The 22167-nt window shown below is 42.1% G+C and overlaps 1 protein-coding gene across 5 annotated transcripts in view; it reads right to left on the bottom strand.

The window, feature by feature from the left end:
- Positions 1 to 22167, bottom strand: part of lrba (LPS-responsive vesicle trafficking, beach and anchor containing) — a 176210-nt gene that overhangs the window by 12395 nt on the left and 141648 nt on the right. For all 5 annotated transcript variants that reach the window (XM_082537099.1, XM_082537101.1, XM_082537100.1 and 2 more), the window contains 4 exons: positions 10317 to 10484; positions 4896 to 4985; positions 2563 to 2740; positions 1193 to 1258 (listed from right to left, as the gene is read on the bottom strand). In XM_082537099.1, coding sequence (XP_082393225.1) covers positions 1193 to 1258; positions 2563 to 2740; positions 4896 to 4985; positions 10317 to 10484 — 502 coding nt within the window. The remainder of the gene's footprint in view (positions 1 to 1192; positions 1259 to 2562; positions 2741 to 4895; positions 4986 to 10316; positions 10485 to 22167) is intronic.

Consider the following 22167-nt stretch of genomic DNA (forward strand, 5'->3'; position numbering starts at 1 on the left):
AATTGAGAAAGTCCAGTATATCTGCTATGAATAATATTTCAACCGATTTTTAACATTCCCCAAAGCCACAGATGGCTCCACGCTCATCCTCAATTTACTGTGTTTAGCTCAGGCTCCTCCTGGAATGCAAACAGTGTAAATATATTACTGACATGAAAAATCCCAGCTACCTCCCCTAAAACACACACGCACACTCCCAGCAACACCAAAATTCATTATTTAGCACATTATTTATTCTTTAGTGTTAGAAATGAGATATACAGTAAACACTTTGGAGGATAAATATACTCCAAAACCTGTGCATTCAGTGACAAATCACACATCTGCTGAAGCACAGAACAGCAACACGCACTGAATGTGTAAATACTGATGCACAGATAAGATTTCTTTTATTCTGCCTCTACAGAGGGAGCATTGAAGCAGAGAAATACAGCACAGTGCGTGCAGATAAAGATGAATATCTGGGGTTCAACCCTGGTTATTTTCAGTAGTCTTTGGAAGGGGAAAAAAAAAAAAAAAGAGTGTGAATATGGTCTGATGAGACTCAGAGAGACCACAACACCCAGAGAGAAAAAACAGCCCCCCTCGCAGATGTGTATGAGATTGCAGGAGGCTGCAGGAAAGTAACAGAGCTGGGAGCAGATAGAGGTGGCTCGTCTCTCCCTGCTCTCTGCCAGCGCATCCCATACATCACTGCAGCTCGGCACTCTTCTCCTGCTCATCAACAAGTCGTGAAGGATGAGAGGCGCCCATATTGTCCTGACAGCCATCCGCCGTGCATTCTCAATCACACATTATTACCACATTCATATTCATTTCCATTGACACGCGTCCTTTCCCTCCGCTCAAATTAAACCAAAGAGGATGCAGAAAGGGAGGGAGGAAAGGGGACGATGGAGAGGGAGAAAGAGGGGGAGTTGATGATGAAATGCCGGCCTAGGCCACAGCTCATTGCATTCCAATTTGCATGCAAATGGTTTAGTGTGAGAGCAGGGCCTATATCATCACGAGTGAACTAGGGCAGAGGCTGAGAAACAACTCTAATCTACTGTCCAGGGACACAGCCCAACAGACTGCCATGAGTCACCAAGCAGCGCGATTTAGGCACAAATCCACACAAAACCCCATTTCATGCCCACACGAAGCCAACTCCCGTGTGTGGATTCTCTACCGGTCGTAAAGGACAGCGTACCTATTAGAGGGTCAATTTCCACAGGAAGTTGGTACTGCTGGTCCTGCACCGTTGAGCCCTGATGACCTGACAGAAGAAGAAGACAGAGTGGATTAATATTGCAATTGTCTGGCCTTGCGGAGTAGGTGCTGGGTTTGAGGTCATTATAACACGCTGAAAACTATAACCATAAAGTCAGAGGCTCAAGAGTCGCTCCACAAATTAGACATCAGTGCTGTCAAAAAGCTATCGAGGCCATTCGGAGCACAAAGTATTACAAAACTAATTAATTATCCTGACAAAGTCAACTATAACATATTCACAGCAAGTGATATTTAGTCTAATTAACTCATTTTAAACTGGATTAAGTCGTCATGCATATACCCATTATGTTTAGAAAACTTAGATTGTAGAGTGAGGTAACAATTTTACCCTTTTACCACAAGTTTAGCAAGTAATCTCTCACGATAGAGCTTTTTATGTATTGTTTTAGTGATTTCAATTATGTTTAGCTGATATAATCATTCATTTACTTTTAACCTGTGTATTTTTTGGGCAGTTTATCCTTTACATTTAGTTAAACTTTTTCAGGTTCACTCTATCCATTAATTAATTGTAATAGTTTAGCTAATTTATTCACCAATAACCTGATTTTGATTTTTTTTTAAGATTCACATGTAATTATCAGTATGAGTATTGTACACTTGTGTCACATCGGCTCTGAAATTAAAAAATAAAAGTAAAAAATGAAATGTGATACGAAAGTGTGCACTGCTTTCAACACACTCATAATTTGTCATTTTATTTCATGCGTTTATTCTGAGATTTTAAAAGCAGTTTTGGCAACTTTGCTCTGAACATCATTTATTAAACAGACTCCAGTGGGTCCCTACAATTAATCCACTATTTCCAAGCAGGAAAAATTGCCCAATATGGCCAGCCTGTGGTATGCATGGATGATGTCTAATTCCAGTGAAATCTGATCAGTGTTCATCCTCGTAAACTTAGATATCAAATTTAATATTTCTTCTAGGGCAGGATGGACGTTGAGTAAATAAGGTTTTGTGTAGTAAGCGGCTGATGTATGGAGGTGGACGTGGGACCTAATGCTGGCTGCTACATGTGTCACATTTGATACTGCTATCTAGTAGACACAGTCAACGGTCTCCCAAATCAACGTCCATCCTACAGAGACGAGGCAGGTTGATCTTCTGATAAATTAGAAGCTAACGTATGGAGGAGAAATGAACAGAAGCAGCATGAAAATAATTATGTGAAAGCAAACTCAGTTCAATAACAAGGATCGTTTCTGTCTGCCTGAGATTTTATTTTTAGTCATCGCTTCAGCTCATTCGTTTCAATGCACATGTTCGTGGCTTCAAGTCTCTCACCTGTCAGGCCCTGCCACTTGTTGACCGCAAAGAGGCGGTTGGCGGTGACAGTGATGATGGCAGGTGACGTCAGACCTGCCTGGGTGTTGGCCGCTACGTGTGTCACAGGAGAGTTGGATGGGAACTTCAGTACCATGATAACATCCTGCTGCATCTGCTCCGTAAACATCAGAGGCGTCTGCAGGAGAAGATACTGTTCAGGGCCCCGGGACAGACGACGCGATGAAGGGGAGAGACGGGGAAATAGCCGAGGTGTGGCGCGACGGACGAAGAGCGAAACGCAAAGATGAAGGAAGCAGTTGGTGAAAACGGGGAGGAAAACAAAAACACAGGGAGACGGAGGAAAGAGAAGGCCAGAGAGAACGTTAGGAGGCTTGAGGAGGATAGTGGTAAGCAGCACAAAAAAGCTAGCAAAGAGTTCAGAAGAAGGCAAGAGTCTGCATTTGAAACAACGCTACAGTAAATGAGGAGAGAATCTCAGAACAACATTTAAGTTTTAACAGAGAAACTGAAGCAGCCGAAACAAATGTCTGTTGATTAATATTTCCCCTTCAGTGTGCACAGTAATGATATTATACATCATATATTAGACATTTTATAGAAGAAGGCAAAGACGCCATAGATTTCACAGGCTGACTACAGTCTGATGTCCAGTTTGTATTTGTGTTCTAAACTTTTCTTTTAAATGAGGAAGACTGAGCAGATGTAAAAGAAGAATTATTGTAAGAAAACACCAGATTATTAAAAAAAGAAAAGATCCTTGTGCATGTCGGCAGGGTAGAGAAGGATTCTTAAGTAAACTGCTATACTGTACATGCAGTGTGTGTATATATGCACGCACTGCATGTCTATACAGCATCTGTGTAAATGTTTTACTTTTTTTTTTTTTAAGATTGCAACTGATCTGCATGCTTATCAACCAATCTGATGAACATAAGTCATTACATAGACTTTAAAATATATATGTCTAATAAAGAAACACCAAATTTCTCTGAGTTCAGGTTGTTGTTTTTTTTGTTTGTTTGGCTTCATTAAAAGCCCCCAAAATATGTTGAATTTACAGTAATAATAAAAAGAATATCCTTGCAAACAAGTAACTAATTTTAAAAACTTGTACTATCAGCTGACTAACAGACTATACAAAGACAGAAAATGACAGCAACTTGCTAGGTTGCACTAGATTTATTCTTGTAAAAGCTGAGCAAACGGCAGGAGAGACCATCTCTAAAACAGTCATAACAAAAAAGTAATTTCATTGACCTATCAGACGGTTTCCTCTGCTTAGACAGGCTCTACAGCCATTTATAGAGTGTTTGTACTAAGCAGCTCTAACAGAAAGCTATTTTCCTCCTTGTGTGTAAAGAAGAGGAACATCAGTGTTTAACATCAAGAACAGACCTGAGTAAATCCGGTGTGTCTGACAGCTAACCAGAAGCACTGACAGTATCATTACCACCAGCATGGGCAGATGCCGACACTCTGACAACACGCTCGCACGAAAGAGGATGGAGAGAAAGTAGAGAGCAAGATCCGTAAAAAGCAAAGAGAACAGCGTGTTCTGGAGCAATATGGAGCTGCGGGGAGGGAATTAAAGTGTTTGAAAAATGGTGCCTGAATATTATGTTTGAAAACTATGGTGCGGCGGTGTAAAAATAAAAACATTACACAGGAATTCACCCGTACAGTCGGGCGCTGGATTCAAAGCAATCGTCTGCGTTCGTGTCTGTGTGCACGCGCACGCTGGGTGGTGGTCTACAGCCAGCTGTCAGCACCACAGGGACACCGCGCTAATAGGGACTCGTGGGGCCTCGGTCCATCACAGGCAGGCATGCTGACTAAACTCCTTGGCCCTTAAAGGGCCGTCACATCAAAACTTCCATTTGTTGTTGATCATCTTTTTTTTTTTTTTTTTTTCTCAGCTCAGGTGGAAAATCTGGCTCAGACCCAGGTTTCCAGCACGAAGCTGTGCTTTTCTCCAGAAATCTCTTTCTAAACGCACATGCACACAAATATTTGTGATCTCTCCCTTTCACACACACCTCACTAATGATGAGTGAGGGGATGCTTTCAAAACCAAGGCTATTTTCCCACAGTGGTAGATGGAGAAAGCGGACACAAGGTAAAGGAAACATGAAAAGAGGAAAATTAAACAGAACAGTTCGGGGGGCAGAAAGGTTTTTGCCGAGTGCTGACCAGAAATCAAAGACAAGAACTGGACAGGTAGAAGAACTGATGATCAGCTGTTTTCTGACCCACCAGAGCTTAACCTGGAGAATTAAAAGATACTGGAGTATATGCATTCATTTTTGAGATGATTGTCAGTGTCTACTCACCACTTGCATGGCCGAGCTTCGGGGCGGGTGTGGCTCGATTAGCAACTGGCAGGGGGTTTGTCCGAAACTCCTAATCTGAGACTCCACAGCCTGAGTGGGGAGGAATAAAAACACAGAAATAAAGAGAGATGTTAGAGGTTTTCCTCTCACTCAAACTATTCTTTGATAATTGTGTCCTGCGATCTATTTCAATGAAACAATAACGGCTCAGTTTCTAAGTGAAAAATGGTTATATTCCACTCCGCTGTGTGTGAAGGTCATATTATTATCTGATAAATGCTACAACAATCTAAGATTAATGTCTAAAAGAAAACAAAACAAAGAGGAACACAAAAGCCCATAGAGCTAGGGAAAAATGCGTGCACTTGTGCTCAAGCACACATGGACACGGTCTACATATAAACACACTTTTTCACAGTCTGACACTCACTCTCTCTCGCACACACATTTACACACAAACACCAATTTCTCCTCCGCAACCACACAGAATCAGAGGAGGACTGGGCAGGCGGGCTTGTAGGCTTGGTTAGGTGGTGTTAATGAAGAGGTATAGGACCATAAATGTCACAGCAGACGCCGGCTGAGCAGCCTCTGGACATCATCACACAGCTCACTGTCAGGCCAGCTAGCACGAAGTGGGAACACGCCCACAGCACGGTATGGACAGATGAGGCTACGCTAAAGTGCTGCAACACATTTGCCCACGATACCGTTCTGTAGGTTGAAAAAAGCCAAACATTTTAATTATTGTTACATTTATTAGCCTTGTTATTAACCAAATTATTGCTTAAATGTATAATAATGTCCCCTCCCCAAGAGTTATCGCCACAGACGTTTACTGAACAACAAGGAGAAAACCTGGGGAAATTTCAGAAAATGAAACCAGCAAATGCTGCTTCATGCACGACTATAGGAAGATGGTTAAAACTGTAGATGGCGCATTTGTGTTAATTAATCTTATTAAGGGTCGCAAGTGCCTCATTTAGGAAACATTTTGAAAAGCAATCACAGCCAGATAACACACGCAAGCATTCAAAATTTGCATGTGCACAAAATCCTCTTAAAAAACAGAAAATGATGCAATTCAGTCTCAGCAGAAATGTATATAACAATAAGAAGCAGACAATAGTAAGCAAAAGCAGTCCTGTGAGACAAACTCGGTGTGATGGATAGTTTGTAACAGGGACAGGAAGAGGGAAAATGACCAACACAAAATTGTGACAGACCCGTCAGTATGTTGGTGTGCTCTGTGACTGGCTGTGTAGGAGTGACAGCTTGTGTGTGTAGGCTGAGACGTTTGAGTCGACTTGGCGCAGCCTGAGAATGAGCTCATGGTTGAGGCCTGCGTATGGTATTTCCATGAGAAAAAAAAAACAAAAAAAAGTTGGGAAATGAGTCTGCTCATACCCATTGTCTGAAACTAACCAGAAACCAGAGAGGCAAGTAGTGATTGTAACTGTCTATTACAAGGTTTCATCAGCCTCTTTAAGACCAAGAATCCAGCAACAAAAGCTCTACATCATGTTATTTTTATGTGAACACTGGTCTTTATACTTTTGTGCACTTTTAAGAAGCAATAAAATCTCAGGTTTCCTTCTTTTTTAGTCTACTTTTATACATTTACATCTGAATAAGAAGAAATTTACTCCAAAGCCTCTGAATAAGATGGTAATAATCCAGCGCTAGCTCATAAAATCCTTCGGCACAAACGCATGAGCAGTACTTCTTATGGGAGGCTAATTAAAATAGAAAAGAATTCATGGTTTTATTCATAAATTGCACAACAATGGTTGTGCTTGTTCATGAGACTGGAAGGGACAGTGTCCGTGTTAGAACAAGTGTCTGCGGTTTTGTGTTCAGGCCACAAGTGCATTTTCTACATGTGTGCAAGCATGCCAGATGTAAAAGGCGATGCTCCTGTTATGCAGTGATGTGTGATGTGCATTTATTAGCACTGGTCTGTAAGACTGGATTTAAAGGTCCGTCACAGTAAACTGATCAACACTGTGTAACACTATCATGACATTTCCCACCTCATCCACAGTTAGCCTCTTGGTGGGAGGACATGTGACATAACTGCATTATTCAAGGTCAAAATGCTGCCCATCTCTTTGACTACACAGGAAAGCATTTTGCGTAAGCTCAAAGCCACTCAACCTATCTTCATTAAGTGCGTATTTGACATTTATGAGGCTGTGGAAGGCTGGAAAGTGGCTGAGTCTAGGTCAGCATGTCCTATCCTGTATGCCAATGCAATGCTCAGGTGATTATATGAGGGGCCTTCCACAAGGCCAATCTCTTTTGGGAGCATTGGCCCATGTCTGATGAAGGTTTTCTGTATTCTATACATTTAAATGGCCGAGACGCCCTCGGCTCAGATGTCTCAGCCTGTCCTTTGATTTACTCAGTCGCTTGACACGATAGATCTCCATGTAAAACATGCTGCTTTATGCAAATCAACCCCCTCCTCCAAGGGAAAGAAAAAAAAGACCAATAGTTTTGTATTTCTCACAAGCAGGAAACTGGACAGATTGTATCATTGGTTTTAAACGTCCACCTTAAAATACTGAGACAACTCTATGCAGAGGAGGTCACATTGTCCAGTGAAAATAAACCAGCAGGTTTTATGCTTAGTGAGTGACTTTGGCTTACTGTCGAAGCAGGTTGACTCACGTGGGCATATATTTCCAGTCTTCTGCCGAATTACGCAAACGGCAAACAACTCAAGCGGGGCTCTGTGTTTTGTCGCTCGTGTGAGAGGTGGTGGGATTTTCCATAATCACATGCGAAAGAGGGGAAGCCCTGTACAACGATGAGAAGGCTACACAGGGCGCGTTTCTCTTTATACACCGACAGGCAACACAGATGTGCATGCAAGCCATCTATGTGCACACGCGCACACACAGATGAAATTTGGGGTGGGAGAGGGGAAGCAGGAGGTAGTGCAGGAAGTAATCATGGTTTTGAAAAACACAGCACTGGTCTCCACAGCACTCACTAATCTGTGCTGAGATATTCCAAACTTTCTCCCGGAACAGAAAAGCACACATAAATATACAAAGGTATACACATACCAATGAATGAATGTATACATATGCATGCATATGTAGAAACACATCAAGGTATGAGCCACACAAATCTTGTACGCGTGTATTTGTGTGTGGGCTACAGGGAGAGTTAGCCTCTGTGAAGCAGCATGGCAGGAATACAGAAATCAGCTCAGCAAAAATACAGAACCCTCCAGCCCGGTCTACTGCATTTTCCCACCTAAATATACACACACAAAAACGTACATGCACACACATCTGTGAACCGCCCCCCTGACACTGAGCAGCCCCGGGGCCTGTCCTAATGCGGGCTTGTCTGGCCGAGACCACAGCTCAGACTGAAACAGTTGTCACTCAGTAATGGCATACTCTAGGGACACTTTCAGACCCCAAACCCTCAGTCCCAAAGCTCCTGCAGCCCTCAGCCACCCCCAGCGCCCAGCCATGACGAGCCCCAGGCCTGGAACTGTGTTTCCACCTTCTGCATAGACAGGGCACGTTTCCTTCCGCACAAACACAGTTGAAGGAGAGCCTTGGATTAGCTCACTGGGGTAATGCTTGTTTGGTTTATTTAACTAATTAAAGTGCTCAGGGAGTTTTCTCCCAGCAAACTGCAATCAAAGCATCAGCGAGAGAGCCCGCGAGGACGAAACAACAAGAAACTTTTTTTCCCCCCTCCTCGAGGCAGGCTAACTTTACAGCATTACAGATATGATGACTACTGACTTTTAACATGAGCTTCTGTACTACGCTGCCACTGTAGTCTTTCAAAACATCAATTAATAATTTTAATTAAACTACACCAATATTCATGACTACACCCTGTATTTTCCAGACATTTCACACAAAAGTTTGACCCAGTGCACCAATACAGAACACTTCAAGCTAGAGACAGTTACACTAATTTGTTTATAGTAAAATGCTAAATGTGGTACCAAAGCCACAGACAAATAAAAACCTCATTCAGAAGCATACAAATCCTAAGTATGCATCCTTAAAGTCAGCAGTCGAAGATGCTTTTTCAATGCCACTCAAATCACAAGCACCTCCCTCTGAGGCCTGTGTGTGTGTATGTTGGTAGATTATCAATCCCATTGTCACTGGAACAGCTTGGCAGAAATAGTGGAGGCACCAGTGATCCAATTTTCTGCTCTGTGTGTGTGTGTGTGTGTGTGTGTGTGTGTTAAACAGAAGAATGGGTAATGGGCTGAGAGTGGAAATGACCGGTGAACCCAGATAATGAATCTGCATGTCTGTGTATGTGTATGTGTGTGAGAGAGAGAGTGAATAAAGGCCAAAGCACATCTGGATGGGAATTGGGGTGAATGAGGTGATAAATCAAGGATCTACCCCTGGTGCCTGCGATGCTCCAGTCACTGAGCATGAAGGGCAGCAGTACAGTGGAGGCAAAGGGTGTTTGCCTGCTTAGTGTGTTCTGAACTTATCACCATTTATACGTTAGCACCATGGTGAGTCTCTCTTAAAAGTGAAAACGTGGCCTTTTCTTGACTGTTCTGTTCTTGTATTTAGGTGGGGCACCAAACAAACAAACAACGACAAAACTGTGAAGATGATCTGTTTGAACTTTAACTGAGATCCGCCTGCTCATTTTGTTTGCCCTTGTATTGGAGTTTTCTGTATGGATGTTTCCAGATCTCAGAAGTTGTCTACAAACAGCCACAACAACCAGTAATAAACACGAATAATCACTTAAAAGAAAGCCAACGCCTGGTTACTTTACTCTGGAGAGAAAAGAAATAGAATATGCACCCCTCTTGGCACTAAAATGCAGATGTCAAAAAGGCTGATGGGAGCAGGGTCAATTGGCCCGCTGCTGGCTAGCTGCCTTTTACAGCAGATTGGTGAAGTTGTCAGGCTTGTTTGGCTGTGGGCAAGCTAGCTGTGTTTTTCTTTTCAACACTGTGTTTTGTCTGGTTGCTTTCGGGCAGGACAGTGTTGCTTGTGTGTGCAGCAGTACAAAGTGAGTGAACTGAATAATGAATGAAAGCCAAGGAGGCGGCTTAAAGGCGTTAAAGTGGAACACTTGGTGGAGTGCTTTCAAAAGGTATCACACAAAGGAAAAGGCTTCGCTCAGCAATACTGTGTGGCAGATTGTTAGCTTAGCTCTCCCATGCCACTCTACAAGCACTTTAACATGGCTAATGGCATCAAAACCTTCCTGACATACAGATGCAGAGGGTGGACATGTGCTTTTATAATATAGCCAGATTAAGCGTCCATCTGAGAGCACTGCTGCTCAGGAGTACTTACCTCTAATATGGAATTTTTCTCCTTACTCAGCATGGTCTGCGAAGGCAGTTAAATCAGCTACGTGTATTAAAATGTGTGTGTGTTGATGCACGCACTGTATCACCTCTCTGAGCATGGGGTCGTTGATCGAGCTGAGGTTGACTGCGCCTTCATAGGTCAGATAATAGAAAACATTGAGGGCTCTGGCGGCTTCGGGTCCCTGCTGCTTGTAGCCGAAGATCAAATCGATCCACTGGTGAAGCTGGCAGGACACAAACTCGCTCTCCAGTGCCTTTAAAAAGAGGTGAAGCCGGAGAGTTAGGTTTATCTAGGATGTCAACAGATGCAACAAAAGGCAACTCCCCTAACATCCCATTACTGAACAGCAGTTATTACTAATACCCCTCAAAGGTGAATTTCTCAGAGAAAGCGGAATATTCTTCTAATTGTTCCTCTGACGGAATCTGCCAATGATTTCTATAACGAGCAAAAAGCACAGTAAATCCATATCTGATCATAAGAGAGCATCAAGACATTAGAGGACTCTTGTAGTTCATTAGGGAGCCATTTCAGCTTCTGTCTTTGTTCTTTTCTCTGCTGGTCGTGAGCGGATAAGAGCACCGTGTTGCTCTCCTGCAGACGTCGTCATAACGCCACACATACAAGCCGTTTTCTCTCCTCATTAGTGGGCAAAGGAGGGAAACAGCATTTATGGTTTCCTCATAAAAACCGACAATTGTGTTAATTTGTGTAAAGCTGCTGGCTCACAAAAGCCCTCTAAACACAACCAAATTAGAATGAGGCAGCCCTTGATTGTCATTGCTGCCTTGTGTCACATTAATTTGTGACAAAACATTAGCCTGCGCTACACTTAAATGGCAATTTATATCATTTAAATTTTTACTGCGGAGACCAGTGCATCCCTCACTTAAATGTGACTTTCTGACAGCTCATTCTGCATCTAATTCCTCCCCACTCTGTTAATTACGACTTTCAATGAGGGAGCCGAGCACACGTCTGAAGAGGAGAGTGTGCGCTTTAGGTGTGATGCTGGTTTTTAACGCTGCAGCTTGACTGACTAAATTTGTGATGCTGTCACGAATCTCATCATCCCAGCTGATGAGAACCTTAACAGTGAAACTGCATTTCGGTTCCCGGAGATGAAAAAAAAAAAAAAAAGAAAAAAAAAAAGATCAATAAACAAAGATATAAAATGTTTTTATGGCTTAATGCTGCAATAATCAAACGTAAGCAAAGTCTGATCATCGTGTGTTTTCATTTGATTTAGCATTGCGCACAGATTGTGTGACTGTATACATTTGTAAGCGACACATTACTGCCCCTGTATTCCCCAGATGCATTATGTATGTTTTATTTAAAATGTCCCTGTATATACAGTAACTTATGAACACATAACAGTTTTAAAATGTTTATTACCCTGTGAGTAAGATGGATAACCACGGAGGCAATCAATCACAACTCAAATACAATAAATTTGTACGAATCCTTCGATGCAACAAAGAGCTTAATGGGAGTTTGACTGATTTTGTCCTTATAAATAAATCTCTGGTTTATAGCTAAGGTGTATCCAGCTACAGCAATGAGAGCAAAAGTTAGAAAAAGCTGATCTGGCACAGGATATCTGATGAAATTCAAATTCCTGCTAAGTTGGTCTTTGAGGCTCAAAATGTTTCAAACAATACCCGACCCTACTTTAAAAAGTGCCGTCTCGTGCACAGCTTGTCACTGATGTAGCATTAAGCAGCATGTTCTGTAGCATTATGTATTTTTTTATTATTTATTTATTATTTTCACATGTGAGAACTGTTCTGAAAGCTGCAGATTCAACAGAACTAGCAGGCAGAGGGATCTGTGTATTCCCTACTGTCTATGATCACACTCAAAAAACAAATCTAACCGTTAGTCTTAAGATAAAACAGAACACCCCTGGTCTAGACTCCATGTCTGTCTGCCTCTCTGGCATCGCCATAGTCACATTATGTCATAGGGCAGCCCTTTTTATTAATGTTACATGATAAGCCAGAAAAATCCTCTTTATTCAAACTCCCTTTAATAGCAGAGGTTGAGTCGTGCGTGTATCGTGTGTGTGTTTGTGTGCGTGTGTGTGAGGGAGAGATCAGTTCATTATGCACTAGGATTGACCTTTGACAGGCCCTGCTCCCCTGTTTCTAAAACTAAAGCTGGGGCTGATGGGCATTTAATGTGCACCGCAATCAACTGTCATTCAGCAAAGGGAAACAAAGAGCAGCCGTGTTATTGCAGCTCCCTCTCCTGAGGCCCACCTTTATGGAAATCATTTGCATGATCCATTTGGAGAGGGTGAAACAGAGTAAGTGAGAATTTGTGTGCGCTCTGCTGGAATTGGAAGTGTGTATCTGTTTTTGTATTTGTTTGGTTTGTCAATGTCTCCCTGACTCAAGTCTGGATGTAGGAACTTAACCTCAGCAGATCAAGCTTAGAGATTCAAAGAGTATCTGCCTGCAGTAGAAAAGCCACGATCGTATCACGTCAAAGGTGTCGGGTGTGTAAATTGTACGCAATAGCAGTGGTATCAGGCAGATTAGGATTCAACTACTTTAATCTGCCCCTTTATCTAAACTCGGGATTTTACATCATGAGCCGACGTCAGAGAAAACATCTTAATAGAAGAAGCTTAGGGAAAGGTGCCATTGATCAGACTCCACTGAACAGAATGAAACCAACAACAAACTCATCCAACACTTAATAGTACAGCTATAGTACAGGGAGACACACACACACACACACACACACACACACACACACACACACACACACACACACACACACGATAATTACACAAAGATCTAAATACAAAAGCAATCAAAATTTCTAAACCTCAGCACCAATAAAGCCTAAAATATTGAGTCATATTGAATTCAGTTGCAACAAATCAAATTCACAAATTCAGATCAGATTCACATCTGCCAAAAACACAAATGCTAAACCTTTAAACTCTAGAAACCAGTCAGTGACATCATCCTTAACATTCAATCTGCGAGGCACACCACTGCATTAGGCGACACTATGATTGACATGAGCCCAGTGCTTTATTTTGTTTTGGTTTTCTTGCTCTTCCTATAAAAACTTACACTCTGAGATCGAGAAGTCCCCATCACTGACATTGCTTAACTGTGTCACATTTAACAATGACAACTACTGCCAGCTACTTCAGTTAACCTTTTTCAAAATGTCATATTGGTGACTCATTTATTCACATTTTCGGATGGGAGGAGGGGAAGCAACAGAGTAAATACAATTTTTTCCCATTTGCCTTTTCACAATAATAAAATTATATACTCAGAAAATACCACACAATACTATGCAGGTACTCAATAAACCTAATTTCGATTTATAACAAGAAGATTACACCTAAGGAACATATTTATAATCCATCAAAGAAACCTAAGTGAAGTACAGAAATTAGGCATGTTCTGATAACTCATTAACAATGTGTCATGTGAGCAGCTGTGGAGACGTTTCCACATGTGGTGCCACACTGTGGAAACAGTTGAGCAGAAGGTTGAGGCAGATAGTAGATTCCTGAGGTGGGATCTGGTGCCACTTTAGGAGAACCAGGCAGGATTATTGATGGGCCAATTAGCAGCCAGTGTGTGTGTCATCCCCATCCACAAGGGACTCTCTGATAATTAATGAATAATTTAGCATGCCTTTATGTAAATGCTAGAAGGGGGTAGAAGTAACTGGAATCCCACATTCCTATTGTTACAGATTTGACAAAGTACACCTTCGAAGCACAGGGGAGGGTGGGGTGGGGGCAAGGGGGTCCCTTTTGTTGTGTGCTCTGATTTGTTTCCAACAGCAACAATAATTTGGAATATTCTCCTAAGGAGAAGAATGATACATTTACCCAAATCATTTTTCCCCATCAAAGCCGCCATGTATTCAAATGCATATAATTATATAGTCTTTGTGAACTGCATGCTTATTTTGCTTGTGTTCCAGCATGCCGCGCTGTGATGTGGATTCCAATGAAAATGTATCATAATGAACAAGCCTCGTCTGCGTGCAAGGCTCGGGTTACTTTAATCCCTTCCTTTGTGAAACATCTGTAGCTGGAGTGTAGACTTTAAGTTTAGAAAGAAAACCCAAAACGCTCAAAAAGAATGACAGTTTGACTACATGTCTGTCAATATGTTACTCTTTAGAGGGACCTGTACTCTAGACTGAGGATTTAAAGACATACAATCCTAATTTAAGACATCAGACAAGAAACACCAAGTGATTGCAATTAACCAGCTGGTGGACATTAAACTGGGGTTGCTTTGAGTCCTGAGAAGCAAAACTGAGAGCGTCTGATCTCGAGTCAGTAACTGGCCCACAGCCTCATCTTGAAAAGCTTTTTCTGCTCGCAGGTGGGAAATTTATTATCTTTATTTTAACCTCATGTGGGACCTCTTGTAGTGATTATCTTTGCTCTGCTTAAAAGGAAAACTGCGTGTCCATACTACAGGTTTACGCTGGGCCTATCTGTGAAGGTTCTGTGCCTCGCAGTGGTTTGCGGTTAGCTTTATGGTCTGGATTGAGCTGGATTTCACTTCAGTCTTAACGAGGTGACAGTGAACGCTTTCCTCCTTGCCTCACTGGTCCTTAAAAACCCTTTTAAGGACTTATGGAGAGCTGTCCGTAAGGATGTTAAAACATCACTTAACAAATCAATGCGCTCATTTGCATGCCAACGGTGATGCAAGTGTATGTTGCACGTGCGTGTGTCGCCGATGGTGTGGGTGTGTAATTAAAGGCACATGTTGTGTGCAGAGCCGTTGTCAGCGGCAGACTGTTTTCGTTCGTATTGATTACGGATGTATAAAACAAACACTTGTCAGATTTGGATACATTAAAATGACTGTTTCAGAACAAGCTGATTAAAAACATCCTGAAAACCACATTCAGTACGCTTGACAGTCAAACATCGTGTTTTCACGTTTAAAAATGATGATCCAAGGACACTGAATCGGTAGTCGGGACCAAGTTTTGTTTAGTCATATTCTTTTTGGGCATTTTATTAAATCAAATCATAAATCCGCCCATCAAATTTATATTTTAGACGACATCTCTAATGGAAACTGGCCTAGTAGTTTTACCTTAGTACAGCTTTATTATCTCACTTTTTGATTCTCTTTTCCTTCTCCAAGTTCAGCAGCCTGATTTCCTTCTCCCTCCCTTCTATTTGTTCTCCCACTTACCCCTTTCTTTTCCTCTACCAGTCATTTGATCCTAAGGATCAACTCCTCTGGAGTTTCCTTGCCCTGAGGTTGACAAGCACTCTGATTAAAGGGCTTATTAGCTTGCAGAAAATGAGAAGCTAATTGTCATTGTGAAGCACGCAGAGGAAGCCTGTAAACAGCTAGAAGAGAGGGGGCCCCCAACATAGAAAGGCAAGGGGGGCGTATGACGTAAGGAATGAGATCCTTAAAGCAGCCATGCAGCTAACGAACCATTTCCTTTATTCTCATATTCACACACACCAAGAAAAACCCAGATGGGCCGCGTGTGTTACTTCAGTCCAAAACCCCACCTCCTTTCCGGCTCAGCTAATTAGACAGGTCGCAACTGTGAGAGTTCTGGATATGGTTCAGTGGAGGAGGCACTCGTCGGCAAGTGGAACCTGAAACTCTAACCCTAATTCTCGGCTGCTCTCTCCTCCCATCCTTCTCATTATCTCCCGACCACTTAAAAAGCAAGAATATCATGTTAAGGGGTGAAAAGAAGCAGAATGAGTAGTGATTGGGAAAGTCGCCACAAAACAAACACATCATGGTGGATTTGATCCAACTTACAGCCCAGACAATGGAGTAAACACTACTGATTGGGTGGCACTGAATCCAAGTTAGATAACAATAAAACTGTGGTGTCTGCATCCATTTAGATTTAAGTTCATGCATGACTGTAAAAATGCAAACTAAACAATGATGCCTTAAAAAAATACATTATTATTACAATTGTTATTAAAACAACTGCTAACATTATTATCATTATTATTATTATTACTACTACAACTGGCAAGAACCAAGAGAAGCTAAATCTTAAACACTGTTCACAAGCACCTGCGAAGGACATCTGTCCACCTCCACTCCAAAAGCCTAACAAGCTAGCAAATACTTCACCGGTGCCACAACGCAATGGGATCAAGTGAGCAAAAGCTAAGTCAAGCTAAGCTGATTACACACAGAAACGCTGAAGAGGGCTTCTGCTTCTGGATGAAAGAATATTTGGATAGCTGTTGAGAGAGGCATTATTGTCTCAGATGATTACAGAGTTGGCTGCAGGACTGTGTGGAGGTGTGGAGGCTTCTCAGCACAGATTGGAGATGATTAGGATGAATGGCTCAACTGATCAGCTTGAGTGTAGTTAGCCTTCAAGCAGAGGTTATTAGGGTGTGGGGTTATGTGGAGCTGCAGCTTGTTAGTGCGAGACTGTCTGCGTATGTACGTGACTAGCAGCTCCAAACCATAAATACATCCTCAAGGAAACCCATGGACTATGCTCATGAAATGTAGAAGGAATATGCATGAATTCAATGTGACACATTTTGCTTCATTTTCAGAAATATACCGTTACAAAACTAAATAAACACTCAGAAAATACCACAAGAACAAGAGTATACAGCAAAGCATCCCTGCTTTGCGCTAAATTCTAACAAAGTGTCCTAAAAAAAACACCCTAAAATAAGATTGCATCCAATTTCCATCACACAATTTTATTCATGCAAGCCTTTGTTTTTGAATATGTCAGTCATCTTCTGGGGTCTTTGAATGTTTACACGGCATTTCCTGGGAACCTATACAACAGCTGTATGGCTATTTCCTTCTCGTATGGATAATATAAGTATGACAAAAACGTCTTAAAGAATTTATCTGCGTTCATGCTCCAAGAGAAACACCCTTTGCCCCAACTCAAACGAATAAGTACAAGTGTTTCTTTAAATAAAGCCAGGATTACAAACACGGATATTCAGGAGTCTGAGATGCAGCACAGAATAATGCTGCAAAAAAAGTGCCTCAGTACACTTTGGCAGAAGTAAAATGAAAGCATGGAGGAGTGCAGGAAAGGGAGAAAGACAACATTAGTGAGTGAGTATGTCAGCAGGAGTAGATCATCCCATTTCTCAGGCTCTCATCGGGTCCGCCATTACGTCATCGAAAGGGAGGATAAACGAGGGGAGGGGGAGATGAGCAGGCAAGAGAGGGAGGCGAAGAAGAAGGGGGGACAGCTCGTAAAACACCGAGCACACAGTAAACATGTCTGCCCTTATGCATGACAATACCCCTTCAGTGAGCGCTGCCTGATATTAGCCAGATAACCTCCCTCTACCCCACGTGCTAGTTCCCATCCAGCAACAAGGCTTTCAGTGGAGACGCCAGGGGAATAGATTAGCACTAGGCTAACATGGCAAACTGTCTTCTATTACCGGGGGCCACTCTGGGATAGACGACGTTAAGGTTTTCACTCACTCAGTCATTCACAAGTGCACAAGTATTTCTTAGTGGTTAGTGGCTGGTCGCTGCAGTGGTTTACCTCAGCTCATGCATGGGTTCCTGTGGGGTTACTGTGAGAATAAGATGTGGAGGCTGGTGGGAACGGCATTATGCGAGTCCCAGCGGGTGTCTGATCAGAGAGTGCAGTACGGATGAGAGGTGAATGTAAACAGTCGTGATCTTTGACTTTGTGTAGCTGGTGGTCTGAGCTGGGGAGCGATCATGTCTGGCTGTGTGACTTGTGGGAAAAAATGCAAGACACATTTTTGTCTTCTGAGTCTACTCGCTTACATTTCGGATAGTTCCTACACAAATCACGCTTTACAGTAAACTTCCTAAAATCTTTATCCAAGTCTTTCAAACTATGTTGTCAACTTAAAAAAAAAATCTTATGTATAAGATTTTCATGTCTTAATGTAATAACATGCCTGCTGAATAACGGGTTTCTTGATTGCATAGTTTTTTGCAAAGTGTTAATGGCTGTCAGCACATAAAGCTGACAAACTTCAGATTTCAAACAAGTTGAGAGTGCAAGGCTTGGGGGGTAAAGGTGATATGTCTCAAATAAATATGACATTTGTCTTTTAGCAGCCATGTAGATGTACCTCTGCGGGCAGGATTACTGTGATGACATCACAATAACAGCTGTATGGCCGAATGACAAAGTATGAAACACACTCACATCACTGTCCACTGCAAACATCATAATTATGATTATATCAATATTTTCATTTTAACTGCAACAGAAGCAAAGCTAGAGTTATCCAGTGCTTGTAGAGGTTCATCTACCTGAGTCTAAATGCTGGAGCTTTTAAATGCACTGACATGGGAACAAAGGTCTTAAAATAAAAGCAAAGACATCACTGATAAACTCTTCAGTAATGGATAACAGAGTCACTCAAAGCTTGTTAGCACAATCTGACTGGACCATATACACACACTATATGTGCAACTGGTTAGCAACAGAGCTAAGCTCCAGACGTTACTCTCAGACATCAGCAAACATTTATAATTCAAGAGAGCTAAGATGTATACTAGCAGCCGCAGACTAATGTGTGCGGCATGTGAGGATGACTTAGGTCATAATAATCCAACATTACAGGAATAATGCACTATTCTGCCTGGCAATGCAGAGAGAAGCCTCTTGACTTCAGATGTTTTCAGTTTAGCAAGTTTGCACTGAAATGATGATTATGTGTTTTGCATGAATGATTGATAGCATGTGTTTCAGTGCCCTGAGCACTCTAATGTGCTAGGGTCATATAATTACAACTTGTGGCTATAGAAGCTACTCTTTAGCAAAGCTTGCAAAGTGTTCCTTGAGATCTAAAGCAGCATATAGTACATAATGCGTTGTAGTGACATCACAGTCACACTGAAAATCCGAGTAGTTTCTTATATTATAGCACAGGAATAAACCGTGCACAGAAATTCAACAACATGACAGTTTCAGAGTTTCTGCATAGAGTAAGTAAATCAATGGGAGGCATAATGGTCGTCTTTGATGAGTTACACAAGGTTCTTTGGCATCCAACACCCACAGTGTCTTCTTGTGGCCAGCATTCTCTGTGGCATTGCTTCTGACCAATCACTCAGCTGCCTTTTCCCATTCACAAAGACGAAAGGCTCCCTCTTTCTGTGAGGCCAGTATAGCTGATGCCTCTGTCACTCCTTTGAGCGAGTTGACACTTTATAAGACGGAAAAGGCCAAAAGTAAAGCATGCCCGTCTCTCCCATGTGTGAGGTTTGCAGGTCTGTCAGCAGCGCAGCAAGAGCACAGATGAGTGAAAGAAGCCAAACAGCTGAAGCAGGGAGCAGCAAATAAGCACTGGAGAGTTTGGTTAAATGGCAACACGAGAAAAAAGTAACAAGAAGCCTCGGCAAGTGCATGTAATGGCAACCATGGAGTTAAATATGTCTGATTAGACAGCTTCACTTTTTTTTAATAATGAAACTATTATTGTGATTGTAACCATATTACATTTTAGGCACAAGCTGATTGGTGATTATAAAGATTTCATCCAACACCAATGTCTGTCTGCATTCGTATATTAGTTTAACATTGATCTATGCACAATAAAATAAAAAAACAGCAGTGTTTAGCTCAGTCTAGCATCACGATATACCCACAGCAGATGGCTGCTCTAACAGACTGTGGTTTAGCCCGCCCCATCTCAGTAGCTCCAGTGAAACTTGGAGCCATGACAGCAAAGGTAAACACTGATATGGAGACAAATAACAGTCAAATTTACACGAGCATGCACACAAGATCACCTGCTATCGCTCTAATGGTTAGCAGGCCTGAAAAGCGAGGTATGGTCGTACATAGTGGAATGTCAGAGCGGCTGACAGTGCCCAGAGAAATGTAGTTATCTGGTGGAGGAGGGATCAAGTTCTTAACCTCTCCTTCGACCCCCTGGTAAAAACAACAAGCAGCCCCTGATCTCCGTGGCATGCTGCCTCAAGACCCCTGTGTCTCCACAGGGATGCATGTGTGGATGTGTGATGGACCACGAAAAAGGGAGTGTGCCTTTACAAGAAAGCATTTAAGTATACTGTGTAGGCACTTCCTTAAGCCGCGGAGGTGCTGCTCCGCCTCCTCCCCCAAAAATCCAACTATTCTTCAGACCTGTGGTTTTCAAGTGGAGCCTTCAGTGTTGTGTAAGACATTTGTTGAACAATAAACTGTCTAGGCATAAACTTGCAGTTAATCTGTTGCCATGCAACACACTTCCTGCTAAACATTGGCGATAACTTATGACACTTCTAAAGGAAAGCATTATGAACCCGGCTACAGTTTGATGGTAGGCTTATATCATCTTTTTTTATTTTTTACCCCCCCAACCAACCATGAAACTCTGAACAACAAAAACAAGCTGCCGATTTGCGGAGCAGCACAATCCTTTACTGAGAGAGGCTTTTAATGGCCTTTCCAGATTGGGCCCTAATTAGCTGTTAATCATCTAAGGCTCATAACCAGAGTGGAGACAGCAGGCCTGTGTGTGTTTGTAAGCGAGTGTGCATTTGCGTGTGTTTGCGTGTTCTCTCCTGCTGTCTATCCCTGTGTTGCAAAGCCATTAGCAGCAGACAAGCTAAAGAGAGCCAAACAGCCCATTAACTCCTTCACTCTTCCTCTCTCCTCTCTACCACGCTCATCTCTTTCCCAACAGTACCACAGTTGCCAGCTGACACCCTCTAATGCCAGCTATCTGTCATGACCAGAGACCTGTCCACCCACACATCCCTCCCTGAACCTTGGTGCTGTTTCTATGTGATCTGTAGCATACGACTGGGCCTCTTAAAATGGTAAAACTACAAAGACAAACTGCACTCCCACACTCACAATCCCAGCTTTTTTTATTATTTTAAGCGAAACCAACAGATTCCAGGAAGTGATTCAGTCCAAATAAATTAGAAAATTATACTTAAACTGACATTTGATAGCAAAGCTTTTATTCACAGTCCCTCTGGGATGAAACCTATTTTCCTAAGCTTGTTATGTTTCTGTGCACCTACACCTGCCTGCTGGTTGTACGTTGGATCAATATCTCAGTTTGGAGAAGGAGAGAGAGAAAAAGCAGAGCGAAATTTTACCAGTTTGAAAGCAGCATTACTAGTATGGCTGCAGACAAAATAGAGTCCAAATTGCATCTGCAGTGCCAAATGGAGCACAAAGGACAGAAGCAAGGGGGAAAAATGAAGAAGTAGAGGAGACCAGACTGGCACCGGTCCATGAGTCATTTGGTACCAGGCCGTGCGAGTGAGAGAGGGTGTGAAGTTCATGATTTTCAGGGTTTTCATTGGTTTTTAGCATTATTTTTTTTATCATTTTTATCGTTATCTCTGTTTCCCTAGATCTTTTCCCATGTGTTATGAATAAATCTTTTTTTTTTTTCCTCGTACCAGTACTTGCTTTATTTTATTTATCTGCGACTCCATGAAAATACTGTCGGACATAAAACTTTGCCAACTGTGGCGCAAAAAAGGTTGGGGACCGCTGTTGTAAGGCATGTATCTTGTAAGGCGCTACTACAGCACTGTGAACAAGCATTAGGCAACAGTGGTGAGGAAAAACTCCCTTTTAACAGGAAGTAACGTCTGACAGAACCTTTTAATTTAAGAAACTAAATAAAAACAATCCAAAACTTTTTAAACTTCACGCCATTAAAAAAAAAAAAACAGTTGGACTAGTGGTTCTGTTTTTTGTTTGTTTGTTTTTTTAATGCATAACAATTTCCCAAATATCTGTCAAATATAATCCTCATTTAGCACAAATGAAAACTCAACTTTTCCTCCCCGTGAGTATAAAACACTGCACAACAGCCTGCAACGCTGCCGCCACAACAAGCGTCCCTCTAATACATCCACAGCGGGCTGCATGCTGACAGCCAAAAAGAGGGAAGTGTGTGATTAATGATAGCAGCATGGTCATATCAG

Source organism: Aulonocara stuartgranti, assembly GCF_965226115.1.
Source record: "Aulonocara stuartgranti genome assembly, chromosome: 6".
Taxonomy (NCBI): domain Eukaryota; kingdom Metazoa; phylum Chordata; class Actinopteri; order Cichliformes; family Cichlidae; genus Aulonocara; species Aulonocara stuartgranti.